We start from the raw sequence: 25,968 nt of genomic DNA, 5'->3' as shown, positions 1-25,968 counted from the left end.
TTGCCTTCCTTTGACACAACCGTTTTGATACGTTTCGGCACGTGAACGCCACAAAGAAGGGGTTTTGGGGGAACGCGAGGAGGAGTTGTTTGTCTTTATGAAGGGCAGGCAGATGAGCAGAAAGGATAAATACGAGAAAGAGATAAAGAGTTTATGACAGAACTGTAAATGCCATTATGCTGTAAATATTAAAGAGAGTACATACTTACATAACGTGGAGAGTACCGAAGCTCTTTAAACACTCTGAGGTGTTAAAGAGTATATATGATAGACGCATAACCCATTATCTAGCGGTCTATGTAGAGCTTATATAAAGGATACTGAACCAACAAAGGCTTCCACTCAGTGTTTGGCCTTGAGATTTGTCCAGTGTAGTGGATTATGACTCTGAGCACATGGCTGCGCATGTGGATTACTCCGGAATTAACGCGACTATATTTACTCGTATCCAGTTCAATCAACAAGTAACACATGTGTCTAATATGTACATAGTGGTCACAACATTCATTATAAATATACATTTTTCAAACAATTACATTCTGATCAGAATATACATAGTGTTACAACGGTCAAGTCTACTCACTCATCTTTGCACTGGGGTATGCATCGATCTGATCACTGACCCTAGAACCTTTGGCGCCGATCTACATTCCTGCCAGTGGGTGCTCGGATGGACGGTAAACCTGACGCTACTTTCCTGAGCATGCGCAGTTATGGTTTGGTGGTGAGAAAGAATTTCCCATCAATCCCACGTGGGTGGTCGGCATTGTTCCTGGGTGCTCGGGCCCCAAAGCACACACTGGATCGGTGCCTATGCCTATAACAACACAAGGCGCCTTTCAGGTAACCGTCCGCTGTTAAGGTAAAGGATCCCGTATGGTCAAAATAAATGGTGTGATTAATATGTGTTTAAATAAGCATAATGTAAGCATTTTTGTGAATAATCACATGAGTTAATGTATGAATGTTGATGGACCTATTGAACACCTTTAATGACATTTCAACGTTAGAAACAAAACTGTTTTTGAAAACAAACATGCATTCACTTTAATGTGGACCTGTCATTCATGTTGTGTTATTAATGTGCTACTTTAAGATGGAAGTGTTTCATTTAAAAGAAAACTCCTTCGTGTAGAGTGTGCATAATACTTTATCGACTGTTCCGTCAGGTTTTTTTTGTTCTCAAATTTCCCATGGAGAGTACTAACCTGCTGTTAAGTGTCTTCCATGTTGACTTGTTTGCTTCTGCAGACTGTCACTACCACATCAACTTCACATTTGCACACGCACGATGACAACATTACGCGGAAAAACTGCTCAAAATGCTTTGCCACTGACGTTTCAGAGAAGTTGACGCATTCTGCTCTGAAGATGGGTTAATGACACATAAATGCACATTTGCCATTACAATTCTCTGAAAAGTATTCTTGTAACAATGTCAGTTATTATGTTGTGATATATTTTCGAAAGCAATGCTTTTTAAGTAATATTCAAACACTTAAAGGGGAACCATGTTGAACATAATGCACAGTGCATCTACATTTAAAAAACTTAACCATTTAAAAAACAAAGAATAGATAAGTAAATAAATACAAATCGATAAAACATTTTATTGCGGTAATGATAATAGTTACTGTATATGCATTGGTCTAAATTTAGGGTGAATTTTGCTTCACGGTCTTTTGAATTTGCCTGCAAGATGTTTTCATTTGTGGAGCCCTCTCCAAAAGTATCATATTTTTATCTTTAGAAATTGTCTTAAATATCAACATATTTTTTTTTCAGTCAAGGTTTTAAATAAACATTATATATGTTCGCCGCTCACATTTTTGGCACATTTGCACACTCTTCGATCGATACAGAGCTGCATTAGAAAATAAATGCTTTACCAGCGTTTATCTCACTGCATGGCCCATGTGGATGTTATTATGCGCATGCTAAGATTTGATGAAAACAATAACAAATTCTGCCTGTCTTGTGTTTCCTCAAACCAAGTCGTAATGTAGCCATCTTTTTCTGCTGGAGTTTAGCAGCAAATCTAATTTCCTAGTGGCCCAATTGTCGTGGAAAAAGTTTTACAGACCTAGAGCAGGCAAGAGAGAGGGCATCAAAAAAGAAGGAATATACGGAGGTTCCAGCTGCAACGGTTCAGCTTAGGGGAGGAGGCTTGCCGACAAAACATGTCCAAGAATGACCACAAATGTATCTCAATTAACTTTCGGCGAGCTGTTAAAAAAAGACTCCAAAACCCAGCTTTCAGAACCATCCAAAAAAGGTGTTCTAACTCACTCCCACGCTTTGACATTATTTACCACGATTATCCAACATTGTAACAAGTCAGAAAAGAGGAAAATCTGTATATATCCCCTTTTAAATACCATTGTTAAAACTATAATATATTTAAACACCTTTCATTTACCGCAAATGATGTTTACAATAAAAGGCCTGATTTACTAAGATACAAATACCACATGCTAAACAGCGTATGCAGTCTATAAAATCCCGTGTACCATTGCTGTTGCGTGTGATTATTAACATTGCGCGTGCTATTCATTCCTGATGCAGACCGCCTTATATTACGGAGGTTTTTGCGTCTACTACTCAGCTTTCACCATGAAAACACTCAATAATTTACTACACATTCATGTTATCATACTCTTAACTGCAGGAGACTTGTACCACTTTTTATGAGCATTTTAGAAGCAGTCCGGTGCGTCCACAATTAAACCCACTTTTTTTTATGTGCTGCAGATGTGCTCTTGTGAGAGAATCTGCACGTATTGTGCACAAGACACATACAACTGCATACTTCAAAAATTGTTTTTATTTAGAAGATGTCCAATATTTCTCACTGTCCATGCAAATATGTCGACACACACACACGTATGACGGAGGAGTCTCCGTCAATCGTCTGTCTTTTCAGCAGCAGGAGCATCAATCTCATAGTCTTCAGTAAGCACATGCTTTTCAGACATGCTAAATAAAACACAAAATAGTGCTCCCAAAACAGTGATCTATGCTGATGAATTACATTGCATGTTCAGGATAATATATTTGCATCTTCTCCTCCTAGTATTGGGAGAGTGTTGCTATTTAGAATATATCTTGCATATTAATGAAGACGGACGCACCTTATTCTGCTCACCTATCTGATGCAATCCACTTTAAGCTTGTTTGCTATCAAAGTTTGCACATGTTTGAATACACGCAAACCTTTAGTAAATCAGGCCCTAAATTAGTGATCTAGTTAATGTCCCTCAATTTACATGTTCGAAAAGAAGTAAGAACTAGAATTAGTCCATCCATCCATTTTCTGTACCGCTTATCAGGTAAACTGTAGCTGAGGGGTGATGTATAATAATAATAATAATTCACCCCTATACAATATCATACCCTAATACCCTACTGTGAAATATTACCCTTCGAGTGCAATACGTCCGGCACTGATTGTTATGTATTACTTCGGTACTCTTGTCTTGTTCTGTATATTGTACAAGATTTTGTATTTCTATAGTGTTTTGTATATTGTACAGGATTGCTTATTATGTTTATTGGATTGTAGTCTGTTTATTTCAATTGTTAGTTTTTTCCTTTATTACTCTCGTGTTATTTAATTTTACCCTATAATTGTTCCCACTACCGCATCTTAAATTGGAGTCCTTAATCTCGTTATATGCAGCCCCATAAAAAGCATTAACAATATTACTTTGAAAACTTAATTGTTTGCCTTATTTAATGTTTCCCCTGTAATGGAGAGTGAGTAGTGTTGGTGACTGGTGCCAATTTAAACAGTATTAACTAGACCGAAAATATAAGTAGCTATCAATGCCTCATCTCGGTGCCAAATGATTGCAGAATCTGACACCTGCAATGACAGCGCATAAAACATGCAAGTAACATCTTGTAAGAAGCTTAAGATAAACATCCCCTACCGCAGTCCTCGAGGTGCAACACCACTAAACCATCGCAGCACCACAGTGGCAACAGCAACAGAGAACTTCCCCATTTTTCACAAACCAAACGTCACTTTTCACTTTGCGACTCCACTTTATTACAGGTGTGTTGTTGTTTTTTGGCACTGAATTAAGAATTTTCAAGCATAAAAATGGCTAAATATATTTATTTATGTTTTTATATATATATATATATATATATATATATATATATATATATATATATATATATATATATATATATATTCTTTATTGTGCATTTTGGGCAGGTGCGACTTATACTCCGAAAACTGCCGTGTGTGTGTATATATATATCTATATATATATATATATATATATATATATATATATATATATATATATATATATGTATATATATATATATATATATATATATATATATACATATATATATATATATATATATATATATATATATATATATATATATACACACACACATATACATCTATATATACATATATACACACACACACACATATATATATCAATATACATTAGTGTTTGCCACTAAATGAGAACATAACCAAACAGAGTGCACTGTTCAGTATGGTGGCCACTGATTGGTTAAGCCTCAGGCAGCATTAGCATGTTAAATATAAAATTGATTATGTGGGTGTTATTTTATATCTGTTGGGCACTCATAATGTTAAAAAAAAAAACATATTCAGAAGGTTGTAAGCAGTTGTCATGCTCTAGCCAAGAAAATATTCGATTTATTGTTAGTTTACTACTTTTCAGGAATTCATTAAACACAGCCAGCCACCAAACCAATTTACAGCCAGAAACGAGCGTTTACCATAAAATTAAATTTTACATTGTAAATTTTACATTTACAATGTAAAATTTAATTTTATGTCAATAAAGCCCTTTACCTCACAGTTGAACTTATATATGTTTTTGTGTTCAAACGTTGAGTTTCTCTGCCTAATTTTCTTGTTTGTGACCACTGTTGTATTAGATATGCTCACATTTTGCAAGTATTGCTAACAAAGTGTCCGGTGAGTTTCCAGGTATCATTTCCTGGCTCAGTAGATTCCAACTGTTATTACCCCATATGACATCCCATGGTAATAATTTGATGGGTTTCCTGTGGCGAATGCCAGTCAGTTCGGTGGCCCTTTAGCTGCGAAAGCTCCAGCGGCGTTGGTTTGATTTCATCGTCTGGTCCTTTGCCTTTTTTGAAAGGAAACTCATCTCTTTTCAGCTGCTCTTGCTGCTTTATCCACTAACTGTTTCCCTTTTGTGCCATTTGCTCTTTTGCAAAAGTAATAGAACGTCGTTTTTTCTTTCCAACCCCTGCTGTCGAAGAAGCCAGATTGCTTTGTGCATCACCATCAAAACACAGAGGAGAGCATCACATTGCACTTGTGTTCATAAGCCTCCAACATCATGTGTGTCTGCCTGTGTTAAGAGAGCGGTTAAGCTGTTATACCATGACTAGGACACAAGCATTCCAATGTACAGTAAATGATGTTGAAACCTGCATCATCGCAACAACCATAGTAGCTTATACAGTCTGAATTCAAAGAAAGGGGCGGAAAAAAAAACATGTAATGAAATTCCCATTCAGGACGCAGGCTCCTTGAATCTCATTAAATGAGTTTTTTTTTTCCCAGCTTCTCTTTGTGGGAGATGTCTTAGAGTGCCCTTAACAATGTGGCAGATTTCAACCTCCTCCGTATTAAGAGGACAATGACGTGTCTTTCCATGCCAAATCTTATATACTCTCCACAAAGACGCCTCTGCATTGCTGTAATAATCGATCTTGTTGTGCTTTCCCTTAAAGTTGGTACTAACTTTATGTCCCATTTTCTCCCCCTCCCCACCATCTGCTTCTCCCTGCACAGGATTTGGTTTCATAACTTTTGAGAGTGAAGACATCGTTGAGAAAGTCTGTGACATTCATTTTCATGAAATCAATAATAAAATGGTAAGTCCACTCTTTTTTTTTGGGGGGGGGGCTCCAGGTAGGCATTTAGGGATTAATATTTGATTTCTTCTTTCCCCAAGTATTATTAGCAGAGGTGGTGGTGTGTTTGTGTGACCCACCTGTGGGTCTGAGGGTCTCAGGGATGGGAAAGTGGTGGTGTGTACTAGCCACAGAGCGTGAAATTGTGTGACTGAGTTGTGCCTGTCAGGCTGAGGGACAGGAGACTGGAGCTTGTCCCTCTTCCTGAATCCCAAGCACACACACACACACACACTCAGTGACAATGCCCAAGGATGCAGTAGGGATGGTGCTTCCACAGGCTGAGTTCATTAGTTGGGGATTAACGTCGTCCACAGGCTCCCGTGATGCTCGTTTTATTTACACTAGCTCGGTCATTCCGTAGCAGAGCTTACTATATAGCACCCCCTTAAAGTCATCGTGTCGTTTAATGATAATTATTTTTCGATTTAGTGAGTGTGATTCCTTCTCCACCGCCATTGAGACTCTGTAGGGAGACACTATTACGGTGGAACCTCCGAAGCTTTGCACAATAAAAATAAAATAGTGGCAAAGAATATTTTCCATAGCATACATTATACAGTGTATAATACGATAACTGTGGCCACCGTAAAATGTGTGTAGTGTGCACAAAATATCATAAAATGTAAAGATAGTCACTGTATAAAATTACTAAAACAAGACAAAACTACTGTATATTCCTGGTGATAGAGCGCACTGGTATTTAAAGGGGAACATTATCACCAGACCTATGTAAGCGTCAATATATACCTTGATGTTGCAGAAAAAAGACCATATGTTTTTTTAACCGATTTCCGAACTCTTAAAGGGTGAATTTGGCGATTTAAACACCTTTCAATTGTTCGCTGTCGGAGCGATGACCTTTCACGCATGACGTTACAATGGGAAGCAATCTCCTATTTTCTCAAACACATTACACACACAAGTCAAATCAGCTCTGTTATTTTCCGTTTTTTCGACTGTTTTCCGTACCTTGGAGACATCATGCCTCGTCGGTGTGTTGTCGGAGGGTGTAACAACACGATCAGGGACGGATTCAAGTTGACTTACGTGGAGTGTGCATCAATAAGCACGACATGCTAATCGTTGCTAACATGCTATTTAGGCTAGCTGTATGTACATATTGCATCGTTATGCCTCATTTGTAGCTATATTTGCATCCAGCCTTTCCCTCCACCCACATTTAATGCCAAACAAACACATACCAATCAACGGATTCAAGTACACCAGTGGTCAAAAGATGCAAAAGTCCCTCGTTTGTTCTGCACATTTTACCGACGACAGCTATGCTACGACAGATGGCACAGAGATGTGTGGATATCCTGCGACACTCAAAGCAGATGCATTTCCAACGATAAAGTCAACGAAATCACAAAGGTGAGTTTTAATGATGTTATTGACTTATGTGCTAATCAGACATATTTGGTCACGGCATGACTGCCATTTAATCGATGCTAACATGCTATTTAGGCTAGCTGTATGTACATTTGTAGCTATATTTGCATCCAGCCTTTCCCTCCACCCACATTTAATGCCAAACAAACACTTACCAATCGAGGGATTTAAATTGTTCCAGTGGTCAAAAGATGCAATCGTTGGTTAGAAGGCGATCGCCGAATAGCTTCAATAGCTATTCGCTAAATAGCTTCAGTTTCTTCTTCAATTTCGTTTTCGCTATCTGCCTCCACACTCTAACCATCTGTTTCAATACATGCGTAATCTGTTGAATCGCATAAACCGCTGAAATCCGAGTCTGAATCCGAGCTAATGTCGCTATATGTTTGTTTGTATTTACAGATAGTGAAAATCAGGCACTTTAAAGCTTTTTTGGGGGATATTCCATGATGGGAAAAATTTTGAAAAAAACGTTGAAAAATAAAATAAGCCACTGGGAACTGATTTTTATTGGTTTTAACCCTTCTGAAATTGTGATAATGTTCAGAAACACAAGAAACAATTATACTTCCGGTTCAAGGCACAAAACAGAAAGTACATTTCAACCTGCAGTGAGAAAACTTTTTTGAACACAAAACATTATGGCCATTAGCAAAGAAAAATCCATAAATTAGGTGCACCGTTTTATAAGCCGCAGGGTTCATAATTTAGGAAAAAAATAGCAGTTTGTAGTCTGGAAAACACAGTACTCCACATGATGGACATCTAAAGTGGAGGGCGCAGGAATGTTACCTGTCACCTTGTGGCGTTTTATGGGCATTGCTGAAATTAATTGATGTATTGCGAAAATTCCCAACCACATCAGTTTTGCCTCAGGAAATATTTAATTTAAGTAGATTGGTCTAGAAATTAGTATTCATTTACAGCAGAGCCTCAACTCACCAATTAACTCACAGCTTGACTCAAAACACTTCAACTTGTCCTATTTAAATTTAATGTAATTAATTAGATTGGTAATGTTTTAATATGTGACATTCTATTTAAAAAGAAAAACAATCTTTTGGATGAGAAATATGATAGTACCTCTACAGTATTTGTATGGAGTAATGTAATAAAAATGTACGGCATTTACCTTGGACAGTGTACTTCTGCGATATCTCCTTCCAGCTGCTTCTCCATCAAACACTTCAGCAGCTTTTTCATATTTTCATGGATAAATATCCACCATTCAGATATTATTTTAACATTTTTGGCTTGCGTTATTGACTCATTCTGTTTCCAAATGGTGCAGACTAGCAACTTCGCCTTGTTTGAGACACATTTTTGATGATTTGTGTCTTTCATTCAGTGAAATATCATCCACTTCTTCTTTTCACCACTGCACTTCCCATGGAAACCGCTCTAATTTTACAACACTTTTCATTTGGGGCACTCTTAAGTTGAGGTAGCTGTATGTGTGCATTGTGCGTGGCGTTGAAATAGAAAACAGCAAAAATCTTGTTTAGGTGCTCTAAGAGCTGAAGTCTGCTACTTATTCTGCGGCTTTTGTGCAACCTTTTTTTCCAGAAAATCTTGGTTAAACTCCACATCATATGACCTGCAGGTTGCATTGTGTTTGAGGGACTATGTGGTTGACCAAAGGGAATATTTTTAGTGCCTTTCAGCAGGCGTGGAAACCCCCCACCCCACTCTTGGCCTTTATCATAGCTTGACAGACTGACTGGCCGTCTGATGGACAGGACCAGTGTAGTAGAACCTCGTTCACCAGGGACCAGCCCGGGTCACACAAGACCCCAGTCTGCACCCCTCTATGCCTTTCTGCTGCATCCATTTCTGTGCTCAAGTCGACGTATATCTAAGGTGTTATTTAAACTATTGCATAAAATACGTCCAGTGACATTTCGGAGGAGCACACAGATGACATTTTTATACATCCACACATACCGTAGATGGCAACAAACCATTTAATATTGTCCTAAGATTGCCGTTTATCTATACCCTGTGCTTATTAAACACACTCCACTACTTTACACTGTGGCTATAGCCACTGTACATATTCCAAAGCCTGAGTAGAAACAAAGTCGCTGTCTGTTCGTAAGGAGCACTAATAAGATATATCGCAACATGCTAATTAGAAATAACAAGTACAATTTGTCAGTCCTTTTTCCATTTGCAGCAAACGCTAAGAAAAGTAGGCAGTTGAAATGTGAAAAAGTGTTGCTCATGCATGCGGCAAATGCTTGAACAATATCCATAACAACAAATTTGTAGGTTAGAGGATGTAAACAAAGATGGTAAACTGTGAACAATTAAATAAATAAATAAATGGGTTGTACTTGTATAATTGTCAGGATCTCTCCTGACAATTACTATTAGTTTCTGGTATATTGTTCAGCGGTCATGTTTTTGTTTCCATTTCCTGTTTGCCTGCTTTTTATCGCTACTTCTGTAGTCTGAGCGCTGGCTCCCTTACCTGTCCCTGACTGTCAATCAGGACACACAGTTCTTGGTTGCCAATCAGGATGCTTTTCATGACAGCCCCATTTTCTGAATCATTGTGCTTTTTGCTTTGCGTTGTACATAAACATGCTTAGCCTTTCCTGTGCTTAATATTGTCCTGCACACACAACACTAAATGTGACATATAGGGTTCAAATGAGACACCAGGCCCTTAAAATAAAGCTAAAACTATCACTTTTTAGCTTTTGCAAAAAAAAAAAGGACTCTGACCGAGCTCCCCAGCATATTAGCTTTGTATTTCTTTCATATCCAGAGTTCATATGGACTGTGTTTGCCTACTGTGAGCAGAATCACCTTTTGTGAATTGTGGCACGCTCCTCAGAATGCTGTCTAAAGGCGCTTCAGCTTCCAAAATACATTACTCGGACACACTCTGAATCCTTGTGAGTCCGAGAAACCAAACGACCAAGGTTATTAGGCGAGAGCCCACATTTTAAAGAAGTACCTTAAGGCCTTTTTGGAGGCGTTTGTCACATTTGTAAGAGGCCCTCTTGGTAACGCCCAAGATAAATGCCCTAGTATGCAGCAAATATGCTTGGCCCTCACATCCTCAAAGTGCTGACACGTGGGAATGTGTGCAAAAAGGAAAGGATGTGGAGTGTGTTGAGAGCATTTTTCAAAGACCCTTCAGGTGTTGCCTTAGTTGCAAAGAGTCACACAGTGGAGAGTGCTGGATTCGCTTTCTTGAAGCACCAGCACATAAAATAAAAAATACCTCCTGTCTTCATCTTTATGAAGTACTATACAGAAATAGACCTCATCCATCCTCCCTGTGAGTGTTATCTAAGATGGTTGCTGAATAATTGATGCCGACAGAAATCCGCCCAAGTTGAGAGGGCGATGCACGTGTAGGGCAGCCCACCTTCGCCTTGCCTCATCCTCTCATGGGCCATGACAGTGCATTGGGTCAGTGCTGCCTCGGATGTGAATGAGTGAACTTTAAGTGTGTTGGTCAAACACCCCGATTCACCCTGTGTTCGTGTACCACCCAGTCTTTACTCTCAGGAGCCCTTTCTCTCTGTCACTGTGTGTCCTCATTTATAATTAAAATTAGGGCGCTGCTGAGGAAGATGCTCTCTCCCTTCTCTGTAAGCTGTACTGACGTTCACTTATGCCCCACCTCTGTGGAACAACCTGGGTCATCTGCAGGCCTCCTAATTATAGAGTACAGCAACACACTTTTACCTCGCTAACCAATGAGGCAACTACAGTATAGAATGGGAGGAGGATGGTAAGAAGATCATTAGGGGAAAACTGAGTGGGTCACTATGCAACCTTACACTACCAATCCATGTTCCATCGAAATGGACTTAAAGTGGCGTTAGCCGACTGCTGTGTATTTTTTTATTAGTCAGGATGGAGGAATTGTGTCCATGTTGCCAGTTTCTTGCTGCGTCTTCCTTACACGGCCAACCAATTACTGCACTGAGGAGACAAATAAACTCTGACTGTAGTACTCAGAGAGGAAATGGATGTATTAAATTAGACAGTGTAATAAAAAGTTCCGCAAATATTAAGTTCCCGCAAAATTATTGTTTGCGTTCTTTTAAAATCGATCAACTAATGTAGCGCCCCGTGCCAGAACAATTCAGATATTTGAGCCTCAGGGGTACCCAGTTCCCAATCAGATTATTCATATTTCAACACCTTGCATTTGCAATTAAACAACTATATATTATAATGCAGGGGTGTACAAACTTTTTGTCTTGGGGGCTGCATTGGGCAAAAAATTGGCTGAGTAACAATATGTAGACAAACATTTATATATATATATATATATATATATATATATATATATATATATATATATATATATATATATATATATATATATATATATATATATATATATATATATATATATATATACCGGATTTCCTTGAATTGCTTTGAATTACTGCCAGGTCAAACTAATTAGCGCATGCTTAGTATTACCGCCTGGTCAAACTTGTGACGTCACGAGTGACACTTCCCCTGTCATCATTTTCTAAACGGAGGAGGCTGATTTCAATACCGGTAGTTTGAAATCACATAAAGGGAAGAAGATTAAGAGCTATTCAGTAGGATTTGAGGTACAAGCTTACATCACACTTAAATTTTTACTGCATACCTTTGGTAAGTGCCGGAGTGAGAAGAGGTTTAAAAATAATTAGCGCATGCTTACTTTTAATGCATGCCTTTGGTAAGCGCAGGAGTGAGAAGTTTTAAATTAATTAGCGCCCCGGTGGCAATTCAAGGAAATACGGTATATACTGTATATACTATATATATATATATATATATATATATATATGTATATATATATATATATATATATATATATATATATATATATATATATATATATATATATATATACATATGTGTGTGTGTGTGTGTGTATATATATATATATAAATACACGTGTGTATATATATATGTGTGTGTAAATGTATACGTATATATATATATATATATATATATATATATATTATACAAATATATTATGTATATGATTTATACACATATATATGTATACAGTATATATATACATACATATACACACACAATGTATATACAATATACCTATTTCTGTATTTGTGAAGTATGTGTACTCATATATTTACTAAATTATTTTGTAATGTAATTAAATAAGCATCTGAATGAATTTGATATCAAAATCACAACACTAACTTCAGTAGTGTATTATTTATTACAACTACGTGCTGTCTCAGAGTAATCTGTGATCAACCATGTGTTTACACATCTTTTTTTACACCCAATCAGCGGTTGTAATGCTCTAAAGCAGGGGTCACCAACCTTTTTGAAACCAAGGGCTACTTCTTGGGTACTGATTAATGCAAAGGGCTACCAGTTTGATACACACCTAAATAAATTGCCAGAAATAGCCAATTTGCTCAATTTACCTTTAACTCTATGTTATTATTAATAATTAATGATATTTATCTTTGTGGAAATCATCTTAATGATTTCTCACAATAAATATATAACAGATAAATATTTTTATAAATATATCTCGACTCTTTGAAATTCAAAATTCAACCGAAAAAAAGAGGAAAAACTAGCTAATTCGAATCTTTTTGAAAAAAATAAAAAAATAATTTATGGAACATCATTAGTAATTTTTCCTGATTAAGATTCATTTTTGAATTTTAGGTTAAATAGGTTAAAATCCAATCTGCACTTCATTAGAATATATAACAAATTGGACCAAACTATATTTCTAACAAAGACAAATATTTTTTTTGAATTTTAATCGTAGTAAGTTTGAAGAAATATTTCACAAAAATTATTCGTCGAAAAAACAGAAGCTAAAATGAAGAATTAAATTAAAATGTATTTATTATACTTTACAAAAAAAAAAAAGGATTACTTGAACATTGATTTAAATTGTCAGGAAAGAAGAGGAAGGAATTTATAAAGTAAAAAGGTATATGTGTTTAAAAATCCTAAAATCATTTTTAAGGTTGTATTTTTTTCTCTGAAATTGTCTATCTGAAAGTTATAAGAAACAAAGTAAAAAAATAAAGGAATTTATTTAAACAAGTGAAGACCAAGTCTTTAAAATATTTTCTTAGATTTTTAAATTCTATTTGAGTTTTGTCTCTCTTAGAATTAAAAATGTTGAGCAAAGCGAGACCAGCTTGCTAGTAAATAAAAAAAATAGAGGCAGCTCACTGCTAAGTGCTGCTATTTGAGCTATTTTTAGAACAGGCCAGTGGGCTACTCATCTGGTCCTTACGGGCTACCTGGTGCCTGCGTTGGTGACCCCTGCTCTAAAGTCTACATATTGATTTCACACAAAATTGAAGAAGAAATTTGCCAAACATGTAAAAATACAGCACAACGTGCAATAAAGCCATATTTTTTAGGGTAATCGCCAGTACGCTGTTATATAGATATGTGCAGACATACACAAATACAAAGCCTTTTTTGCCACACATTAGAACCTTGATTGTGACATAACAACATTCATTTGTACCAAAATAACACTTCAGTTTGCATTGATTTAAGCAAGCTATAACAGACTGAACACATAACTTCAACTACTCCCACTTTAACAAACCCACACCCCACCACCCCCAACCACATCAGACCCTGAAAACAATGCAATACAAAGTATAAACAATAAAACATTGAATATTAGGAGTATGTGAAGCTTCGACTCCTACCTTGTTTCTTTCCCTGACGACCTCATTAAAGTTTTGTAAATAATCAGAAATATCAAGCAGCCAATATGCGCTAAACATAGGGAAGTGTGAAGAGAGTGTTTTGCTTATCACCTACTGTGCATTTGAGTGGGTTTATACTGTATATTAGGCTGGCTGTACATTGGGCCAAAAGGGTGCAGAGCCACTTCAAATTAATGTCTTGTCCCCTCAAATCAAATATTTTGAGGTTGATAGAGTACATTTTAATATACTCACAAAAATAATATATTTCAAGTTGACACAATTATCTGGTGTAGCGGAGAAATCCGCTGAACAAGGGATCTTCCCTCATTTTAGACACTTGGCTGTCAGGCTGCGCAAGTCCGTGCACCAACTGACACACACTCCTCCCCTCAGCACTCAGTAAACCAGTGTCGAGTCTGTCAACTATTGAAAACGAGACAAAAATGTTGACAGAATTGAAATCCCATCATATTTAATTTAATCTTGTATATGGTTCAGCCAGTTTCAGAATCTATCAAATCACGGTTCTTTAGCGCCAAGTATGAGAGACAGTGGGAATTATATCCAAATAGTAGAGGCAATCAGTTTCTCACCGGTGACGCCAAAACAAAAATGTGTTGGTTTATTGATGGGCTCCACAGGGGTCATTTTCTTCTTGAAATCGAGTAATAATCAGTTATTTCGCAAATGTTGTGATGTGTTCTTGAAATGAATGTGCTGTGTATGCTTTACATATACTATAATATGATTGTTCATGTTTTTAGTCAGTACAGGTTACTGTCCGATTGCATTGTGTTGTGCATTTCAAACCCGAACGCATTTTGTGTTGTCGTAGAAGCTAGCTTATCTCTTGCCGTAGTTAGCTTTTATGGCTTATACCGTTGCACACCGATGTGTTAGTACGCTAGAGAAAGAGTTCCTCAGTGTTTGCTCTTACAATAACAATGTCGCTACAGTTTGGTTATTATACAGGCTCCGGAACATAAATGAAGTATTATTGGCGGTTTTTGGATGCATTTTTTAAGTGATTTAGAGGTAGGAATGATTGCTCACATTAACTGCATTGGTACCCACCTAAAACGAGACGATATTTATATGTAACAAATTGGAAGAAAAAAATGTTTGTCTTCTTGTATCTTATACTATTTTGAACGATAGGCAAAATTTAAAAAAAAAGTGCAGTTCTCCTTTCAATATTTGCTAGACAAAGTGCTAAGTTGGCAACCAACGCTGATCCTTGCTGCTACTGTATGTTTTCTTTCTCTCTGAAAGACATGGGGCCTCATGTAATAATCTGGCTTATGCATTAAAAACCTGCTGTACGCCCCTTTTTTACGGCAAAGTTGAGATGTATCAAGACTGACGTATTGGAATTGTGCGGTTGTCTCACGTCAACTTCATGCTTCACGTACAGTACACACATTTCTACAGGCTATGGATACGTTGGCGACACACAGAGGTGCTCTTTAGGGTTTTGCCATCATTTGATGTCATTAATGTGTAAAAGATCGAGGCAAGAACACAACATTTTTTTTTTTGCCAATGCATTTATTGATTCATGTTTAAATTCATAATAATTAATCCAGGCGATAAATTTGTCACAATGTGTTTCTGTGACTTTTTTTGGGGGGCAGAAGCAGCTGGTAGCAGCACACTCGCAGCTCCGAGACCGGGGACGGTGGAGGGGTGGGGACGACTCTGTGTCACGTACAGCTGCCACAGTTCTCTACTGTGTAAATTAAGCAGTCAGACGAGTCAAAGTCTTTCAAATACTTTTTGATAGCGCAGGCATGTGTAAATGTGAACGATTGCATTCAACCAAATAATACATAGTTTTAATATGAAATTCAAATCTGATATGAGCACATTTTGTTGTAAATCACTTAAACTATATTTAAATTGGGGTATTCAGTAAAGGGGGGAATTTTTGGGCACCCCACGATTTGATTACGATTCAGGAGCTATGATTTGATTACGATTCAGGAGCTACGATTTGATTAAATATTTTTATACTGATGCATCTTTAATTAATGTGTAGTGATGTAGTTTTACATTTATTTCACTAACATTGTCACTTCCTGTTTCCGAGGTAGGACGTAAACTAGAAGAGCTCCGCTCCCGACACTACAGTTTTAACCAAAAAAACTGTAATTTCCCGACTAAAGATTGTGTTCACAGCTATAGGACAACTTGATTACATATTCGACTTCAACTCTGCCCAGTGGGAGGCACAAATTTGCTTAAGTAAGCAAACCAAAGGGGCTGAAAATCTGGTGGCTAACTAACTAAATGCTAGCTCAAAGCAGTTGCCTTGCAACCCAAAGCTAAACAACAAAACCAAGGAGTTGGACGTACTTTAAACGCTTCTGACCACACAAGTGATCTGCAAGAAAGGCTGACACAGCTCTGGTAGGTGCAAGATACGTGAAAGTAAAAAGAAAAAAAAACCCCAGAGCCGCCGCTTCCCGCGGAAGCTAACAACACCGTTAAACACCGGATTTAAAAGAGTTAGTAGGAACTCTACAAAACAATATAAATAAGACAGAGCAATGTCAACAATCTCTAGGAATTATCAACCATGTACAAAAAGATGTTGCAGAAATCCAAGAACAGATCATCGAAGTCCCCACTATGGACTGGACTCTCACAATATGATCTATTACCACTAGACATCCATTGCACCGGTCGCCCAGTGAGGGTGGGGTCCCCCCATCTGCGGTCCCCTCCAAGGTTTGCCATTTTAATCCCATTGGGTTGATTTTTTTCTTGCCCTGATGTGGGATCTGAGTCGAGGATGTTGTTGTGGCTTGTGCAGCCCTTTGAGACACCTGGGACTTAAGGCTATATAAATAAACTTTGGTTGATTGATTGAAGACAAAAAATTATGATATGATGGAATTTAGAAAGTTCAGAGAAGAAATGAACATTCTCTGTGAAGACAACAGAGCATTAAAACGGGAGGCGTAGAAGCTGAAAGAGGAGAATGTAACATTGCGCCAACAGTCGAATGACAAGCAGCAAGACAACATCCATTGGGACAGCAGCAGTGTTGTGGAGATCATTAAAATGGAGATAGAAACATTGCGGCAACAGTTGCAACTAAATAACACTGATTTGAAGAACTTCATGGAGGAGATGGCTGCATTGAGGCAACAGCTCAATGTCAGTCAACAACAAGATATCACCAATCTGGGGAATATCAGTGTTTTGGAAAACATCAAAGAGGAAGTGGATCTGTTTACAAACCAGAATGACATCATCATTGCAAGGCTACGCATCAATCCTCGATCCTATGCAAGAGCAGTTGACAACAAAAGAGAACCAGATAACATAGGCGCTGCTTCAACAGAGCAACACGTGGTCAACTTTCTACAATCAAAGGGAATTGATGTCGATATTAACACCATTGATGCGTGCATTTCACTGAATAGAAGAGGCAACAAGACCAGATAAGGACTTGAATTACACCATAGATACAAATCTCCACTTGATGTTCCTCAAAGGTGTGACAAAAGAGGAAATAATCAATACTGTGAAAAAATGCAAATCCAAGACCTCAACTAATTGTAACAGAATTGATATGGAAACAATAAAAATGGTTATTGAAGAGATTTTAGAACTTTTTACACTTATCATCATCCTATCATTTCAAATAGGCAAATTCCCGGATAAATTGAAAACAGCAAAAGTTGTACCAATTTATAGGACTGGTGACGAACACCAGTTTACAAACTACAGACCTGTATCTCTTATACAATTTTCTAAAATGATTGAAAAACTGTCTAAGAACAGATTGGACAAAATCATAAATAACAATGAAACACTGACAGACAACCAATACGGATACATAGCCAACATTTCCACATCAATGGCATTAATCGAAATAACGGACGAGATCACCAATGCAATAGATAGCAAAAAATGTGCTTCTGCAGTGCTTATGGATTTAACAAAAGCATTTGACACAATCAATCATAATATCTTAATAAACACATTAGAAAGGTATGGAATCAGAGGGTTGGTCTTAAACTGGGCAAGAAGCTACTTAACCAACACGAAGCCATATGTAAAGATAGGTAAACACACTTTTACAGACCTGAACATATTGTGTGATAAATACTGGGACCAAAATTGTTCAATCTATATACAAACGACATTTATAAAGTTACAAATGACTTAAAGTTAGTAGTATTTGCAGTTTATACAACTGTGTTTTGTTCAGGGGAGAACACACCCAAGCTAATACAAATAACATAATAAATGAACAAATTAAGAAAATGGTTTGACAAAAACCGACGATCTTTGAATCTCAGTAAAACTAAAATAATGCTATTTGGTAACAGTAGAAGGGAGAGTCAAACACAAATACAAAAAAACAGAGTAGACATTGAAAGGGTAAAATAAAACACATTTTTGGGTGTAATAATACATTATACAATGAACTGGAAATCTAATGTAAAAATTATACAACATAAAGTACCAAGAAACACATCAATAATGAACAAAGCAAAATATGTTCTAGATCAAAAATCACTTCATATGATTTACTGCTCGCATACCTGAGTTATTGTGCAGAAATATGGGGAAACAAATACAAAAGTGTGCTTTATTCAATTAAGGTGTTACAAAAAAAGATCAATTTGAATAATACATAATGTTGGATATAGAGAACATACAAACACTTAATTTATTAAATCAAAAATATTGAAATTCAATGATTTGGTGTATTTGCAAACAGAAAAAAATATGTACAAAGCAAACTATAACCTGCTCCCCAAGAATGTACAACAATTCCTCTCAACAAAAGAGGAGGAATATAACCTTAGAGGAAAATCTAATTTAAAACATTTGTACGCACGTACAACACTTAAAACCTTTAGCAGATCAGTATGTGGAATTATATTATGGAATGGATTAAGCAAATAAGTTAAAAAATGTACTAATATGATCCAGTTTAAGAGGCTGTTCAAACTAGGTGTTTACAAATGATTATTTATGTATTTGATATTTGTTTACGTACTTACTATTTATTTATTATTCATCTATTCACTGTTTAGTTACAAACAAAGAACAAGAACATGGGATCCAATTGCTATGAAATGAAAAGGAGTAGGATTAAATAAGCTATGCTTCTTCCTATTCCTTTTAAGATGTGCTGTAATGAAACAACTGGAAATATGTGATGCATTACAATTTATCGTATGTATGTTTGAAATAAACTGAAACTGCAACTAAATTACAATTAAATATTTGTAATAAGAAACAGTGATATTAATTCACACATTTATTAAATTAAAGGAAATGTGTGCAAAACTGGAACATTTAGAAGCCTTATAATAAAGGCGCTGGTTGGATCTCTGGGTGAGGTGGCTCGCTGCAGTCAGCAACTGTCTGCAGTAATGTATTTACATTCAATAAATCGATCGACCCTGAAGGGAATAAGCGGTAGAAAATGGGTGGATGGATTACTGATTATTGGCAATTACTCATCGATTTTGTAATCGTCAATGTCCGAATTGCGATGCATCTAAACATCTATTATTTCCCCCACCTTTAGTAATCAGAGTCACACGTCTTGTAAAGTGTTAGGTGTTATTGCAGCTTAATATTTCAAAAGGGATGCAGCACTCTTTTCCCCATCTGTTCTTCTTCACCTTCTTCCTGAACCGACCATTCCTTTTTTATTTCAGCCTGTCTTCAGTTCTCGGAGAGATGGCAATGACTCTGTCATTCACTGGAATCACAAAAAAGACTGAATTGTGATTAGGCAGAGTGTGCGTAACTTGTCACAAGGGTTATGATTTACATGTTTATAAGGGGGCGTGGGCTGGGTGTGGTCCAGGCGTGCCAAGCAAACTCTTGCTGTCGATTCCAAGTTGATTGCGATGTAACAAAAAAATGTGCTTAATTCGTGAGATGTTTTTCTTGCAAACAATGTTTTCTGGATTTGAACGTATGTCTATTTTTAGTAGCAAAGCCACACAAATCTTATACATGAAGCCCCAGATCATGAGGTGTTGGCAGTATGCTTTAAAAGACATACTGCCATCCACTGTATGGACTTGTAATGGCAAGCTACTGTCCATTCACAGACAATCAGGGCAAACATAGCCACAAATAACCAAATGTATGGGAAACACTGAATTTACGAGGAATTAACAAAGATAAAGTTTGAATTTTTTAACTTGCTACCCAAAAATATACAACAATTCTTCTCCAAAAAAAAAAAAGGAAATATATAACCTATGGGAAAATGTTTATCTAAAACATTTGTATGCAGGTACAACACATAAAACCTTTAGTATGTCAGTATGTTAAATTAAATCATGGAATGGATTATGCAAAATAGTCAAACGACATACGAATATTATCCAGGTTAAGAAATTGTTTACAAAATACATGGAATAAAAATTGTAGATAAACATTGAATAAATAAAAATCTCAAAATTGCTATGAAACGGAAAAAGACGATAGGTTGATTGATTGATTGATTGATTGATTGATCTATTGATTGATTGCTTGATTGATTAATTGATTGATTGATTGATTGGTTGATTGATTGATTGATTGATTGATTGATTGATTGATTGATTGAGAAGTTTATTGACATCTTGAAGAATTTAATTCATGTAATGCTTTAAAAAGGCAAATGGATGGCACAAAAAGCCAAAAGGCTGGTTTCCATTGTGGTCCATTAAATATTCATCACATTTGATACATTCAATAATAAAACCTATATAACCTGTGATATGTATACAAAAAACTACATTAAAAAATTGATAAATTATGTACATACACGCAGTAAACATGTCAGGTGATTTGAAAAACAATATATACCAAAAATGGGGGTGGGGGTATATACACTATGTACATGACACTATGTAAATGACTATGCACATGTTGACTCCAAGAGTGTGCAAAACAAAATGAGAGTATATATATATATACACTATAATCACATATAAACCTTTTTGATGCTTTGGAAAGTCGCTGGGGATCAATTTTGATTTAGATCAGGTAGAGGTTGAGCTGAGCCATGATTATATGGTTTACGGTTGAAATAAGCTGTGATTATTCCTACTCCTTTAGGACATGTTGTAACAAGAAACTGTAAATATGTAATTTACCATATTGTAACTATATGCATGGATGAAATAAATTAATATCATAACCTTAACCATTAAATTACTGTGCACAGTATCAATAGACATAGGCAAATTATACTAATTGAGTTTTCAAAAATGGAGAACAGCTATTGCCTTGTGTGAAATAATGAAAAGTGACAATGCAATATGTTTTGCAGCAATAGCAGCACCCTAATCCATAGGAATATTACAGACACCTACCTTCATGTCAAGTATTGAGCCTACAGTAAATGTGAGCAAATCCTCAAAAAACCCACTGTTTTAACTTTGCTCATCAGCCCAAATGTAAAACATTGAAATACAATTTGATGTTTTGATTCGCTTTTTTGCCATAACATTGATAAACAAAAAAACATTGCTGATTATAAGAAATACAGAGTTCTTGCATGGCCTCTAAACCAAGCCTAAAAGCAGTTGTTTGTCTAAGCAAAGCCTAATTACGTTCAATTAGTCACATCTTCTGAATCCTCAATTGCCAGCTGGACTGGTTGCGTTGTCACATGTTAACCCTGCAAACCAATCGGCTACGCTGTTGCTGAACATTATAGATAAGAAGCATTTAAACGACACATCAGGAATCGTGTTTGTGTGTCTGCATATTAATTCTAAGCCTTCTTCCATTGCAAAGATGCCTTTCGGACCGAAATCATTGAAGCCATTGACTATGTGTATCATCACTATATTTGTATGAAAACCTCCATAACAAGGAAATACGCTTGCTCTGTTGTTGAAAATGCCTTGAAAAACACATAGTGTGTATTTTGGAAAATGGAAATGTTCAGCAGTGTTTGTACATCATGTGCCTAATGAGGGAGAAGGGGCACTGTTTGGAGGAGTCAGTTCCACTTGGAGTGCTGCCTTGCAAATCTTGGCCGATAAGTAACAGGATGTTTACACTTCAAGAAGAAGAAGGAGAGTTATGAGCTGTGAAGGCTGTAAAGTCTGCCGCACACTTAGTTTGGGACATTTGCGAAGAGCTCAAACGGCGTTCAAACCTGCACAAGTGATGGACGCCATCGAACATCGGTCTGATGATGAATGCGTCACTTTGGAATGTGTTTCTTTGTGTGTGTGAATATATTATTATATTTGAATATTGAACAGAAGGGAGTGCTTGGTCCTTAAAATTGCCACATAATCTTCTGCCATTAAAAAAAACATGCATAACAAATATCAACCATCTGCACCTGTGAGATTCGAAATATTTCACTTCAGTATTAAAACATGTCATTTACTCTGTTTTGTCCCATTATTCAGTGATCCTAATAGTCTTGTCAGGGGTCCACCCCTACCTTTACGTAGATCACATGCTGTGGGGCCCCATTTTTTGTGAAGCACGTACAGTAAAATGTCAATTAACGAATGACAGCATGTTTTTCATAGCACCTTCCTGCTCCATCATTGATATGAATATACAGTATTTGCCCAGAAAGTAATTTCCCCACAAAGTCCCACTATTGCCTACGGGAGTTGAGTTCGGAAAGATTATAAATGTTTGTTTTTATGATGATAAATTTGTTATTTTGTACACACATTTTTTTTATTCAGCAATTGGTTTCTCATGTATTTGTTTTAATACAAAACAAGCATAAAATTCAATTCGAATTTGATTAAAAACGTTTTTTTACAAAAATAAAAAGTGTGAAAAATGTTTTACTGGGATGCCTCGAAAAATAATTTGGCCTGCAGAGAACATTTTTGTTATATTTTTGTATTTGAAGTCTCTTTTGAGGGACAAAAAGTAACTTTGTCGTAAAAGGAGTTCATAAGTAACAACATGAGTAGTTCTAAATTTCGCAGAGCGTTAGAATAAAACCTTCATTTCCCGTCAAAAAAAGGCTGTAATCCATCTTAATAAAATAAAAATTGTGTACTTCCGGTACTTGGACGACATCCAGTTTTGTCATGATGAGGGAGGGATCGGGGTCAGGAAGGCAGACGGACTACTCGGGACAATCCATGCAGGAAACTGAACCATACTCCGAGTTATGACAGTAGGCGCAAACACAACTTAGACAAAACTATGGACAATAAACAAAACTATGGACAATAAACAAAACTTACTTGACAGGAAAACGAGCATGAATATGTGGCATGAAGGAAAATGTTAACAGAATTTAAAAAAAAATCTTGATATCTTTCCTCAATGTCCTTGCGGGAAAACAGGTTGCTGGTGACATTCTGTCATGATCTGTGGTTTGGATCATGTTTTTCTGTTTTCTGTTTAAGACTCCATTAGTTCCTGTTTGCACTTCCTTGTTTCTTTTGTCACCATGGTTACTCATTGTGTTCACCTGTCTCTGATTAGTGCTCGCCCGCTCACCTGCTTCCTGAGCACTAATCAGAGGCAGTATTTAAACCTGTCTGTGTCTGCCAGTCGGTCTGGTGACATTGGTAGTTTTTTCACGCCAAAGTTCACTCCTCCTCACTTCATGTCATAGATACTCCTGATAATAACAATGTTCATGCTCATTATTCATGCTTGATTCATGCTGCTCTTGTCTTTCCACGTACGTTTTCTTTGTTATTCAAGCCACAGTTTAATGTGTTGTTTAGTTCATGTTTCATGTCCTAAGTTGTTTTTGCCTCTGCCTTGTGCGCTCCTTTTGTTTGGTACTTTTTGATTAAAAGATGAAATCATGTATTTACCTTGACGCCATGTCCAATCCAGTTCTTTTGCATCTCGGGAAAACCCGCAGGAAACTGCAGCACAGTCCTATTACGACAAATTTAAGATAATGTGACAATCCCCTATCTTTGAGCGGCTGTAACAAAGTACAGTGGTACCTGTGTCCAACTTTTGGAATGATCCACTTTTCTCCAGAACTTTGCCCTAGATTTCGAATGCCGTCTCGGTTATGGTGCAGTTAAATTGGGTGTTTTTTTTAGAGTTGGGAAACTAGTCACTTTTATTATGTGTGTGAGTAGTTTGTTTTTGAACGCTTTCTAACAAGCTACTGCTTGGAGGCTTTGTATGTGTAAGTAATATGCAAATATAATTATTTGATACTTGTATGTACTAACCATTATTTTACACTAAAATATTTTTCAATTAGGACACTTATCCATGTCCAGCTTGTGTGCTATTGTGTGCTTAGCTGTTGTGTAGCTGCTAGCTCTTAGTAGCCAATAGCCTACCATGTTTACCTTTTATAAACCACTTTAAAGAAATACCCCAAAAGACCAACAATGTGTGTTTATTGGAAAACATTTAGATGTAAACTGTCTAGCTTTGCACAAGTAAACGTGCTCCAGGACTGCTTGTATCGGAGCTTATGTCTAAGATCTTATATACAATCCGATATCCTCCAAAACTTGTTTTTATGCTGATTTTAGACCGATATCCATTTCGGATCAGGACACCCTTATATATTTCTGATAATCCCTGTAATGTTCCACTTTCCCCGCTATCACATTTTCCGGCCATGCAGTCTATTTTGACTGTAGAGGTTGAGAGTGAGAGTTGTATTAAATGAAACACAATAAATGACAAAGTTCCTTTTCTTCAACCTGCCAGTCTACTGATGGATCCTTTCACTACTGAAGCTAATAGCTCTCCACCTCCCCCTCCACACACACACACACACACACCACACACCCACAACACTTGTCCCTGAAGGACAGTCATTTCCAGTCCAACTCGCCCACACCTTTGCATTTTACCTACAAGGTTAATATGTATGAGAGATGTATTGAAAAGGTCATAACTGGAGGCTTTCTCTATTCTGTTTGTTCGTGCTGAAGAAAATAGTTGTGTTATGACCACAAAAAGTTATGTTTTAATGGTGGCATATTGTTGAAATATATATTTTCCAGGGAAACGCATAGACATGCCAGAGGTCTAATTAATGCACACCACTACAGTTTGTGAGGGTGTTTTCCTTTATCCCATCAGCAGACAGTAGCGATACAAAGTAGTCGTGTTTTTTTGTGTTTACTACGATTAACAGTCAATGTCCCATATTTTTTGTTTCTCTATGTACAGTTTCACGCAAAATTATTCAAAAAATAAGTGATGTTTTTTGCAAAGTTTATAAACCTGCTTGCAACAGATGTTTTGGATCTGACACTGATGTAAAAAACTAATCGGATTATTTTGACTTGCATCTAAAATCTTCTAATACAAGCTCAGAAACAAGCAGTCCTGCAGCGTGTTTACTTGTGCAAAACTGGACAGCCAGCTAACACGTAAATGTCCTCCAATAAACACACAAGGTGGGTCTTTTCTTGTATTTTTGTGAAGTCATTTACAAAAAGGTAGACGTGGTAGCGCTCCACTTCAACTTAAAGACAGTAAAAGTCCATTCCAGTTTTAAATCTAACATTGTTCTCTGGTTGAGTAATTTTATTTGATCAAACATTTTTTAACATTCCCCTTTACAAAATAATGAGTCGTGCTAATATCGTATCAGATCAATATTGTTGAAAACATAACAAATCTGTATTGGGACACCTATAAATTGCGATAAACCAACAAAACAGATCCTTTAGAATTGCTCAACACAACAAATATTTCAAGGTGTTGCATGTATTTTTATGGCCATAATCTGTATTGAAAGTTGGTATAGTTTTTAAATACACCGTGATACAATGAATTTGACATGGTGAATTGATTTGAATACCATATGCTACAATACATCACAGTGTAATGGAAGTGAAGAAGTGAAAAACTTGTATGGACACATTAAGCATGCAAATATAAAAGAAGTTGAATAATGTAATTCATGATTATATTCCATAGTGTAGTACTGAAGTCTGAACTAATGTATTGTTTTTTTTTAATTTTT

The 25,968-nt window shown here is 36.6% G+C and overlaps 1 protein-coding gene across 7 annotated transcripts in view; it reads left to right on the top strand.

The window, feature by feature from the left end:
- The window catches only part of msi2b (musashi RNA-binding protein 2b), a 637,421-nt gene that overhangs the window by 447,588 nt on the left and 163,865 nt on the right, over positions 1-25,968 (top strand). For all 7 annotated transcript variants that reach the window (XM_061897062.1, XM_061897059.1, XM_061897061.1 and 4 more), the window contains one exon: positions 5,825-5,907. In XM_061897062.1, the coding sequence (XP_061753046.1) occupies positions 5,825-5,907 (83 nt within the window). The remainder of the gene's footprint in view (positions 1-5,824; positions 5,908-25,968) is intronic.

The sequence above is a fragment of the Nerophis ophidion genome, linkage group LG04 (assembly GCF_033978795.1).
Source record: "Nerophis ophidion isolate RoL-2023_Sa linkage group LG04, RoL_Noph_v1.0, whole genome shotgun sequence".
Taxonomy (NCBI): Eukaryota; Metazoa; Chordata; class Actinopteri; order Syngnathiformes; family Syngnathidae; genus Nerophis; species Nerophis ophidion.
Note: the sequence above shows the minus strand (reverse complement) of the source record. Positions and strands in the feature narration are given on the sequence as shown.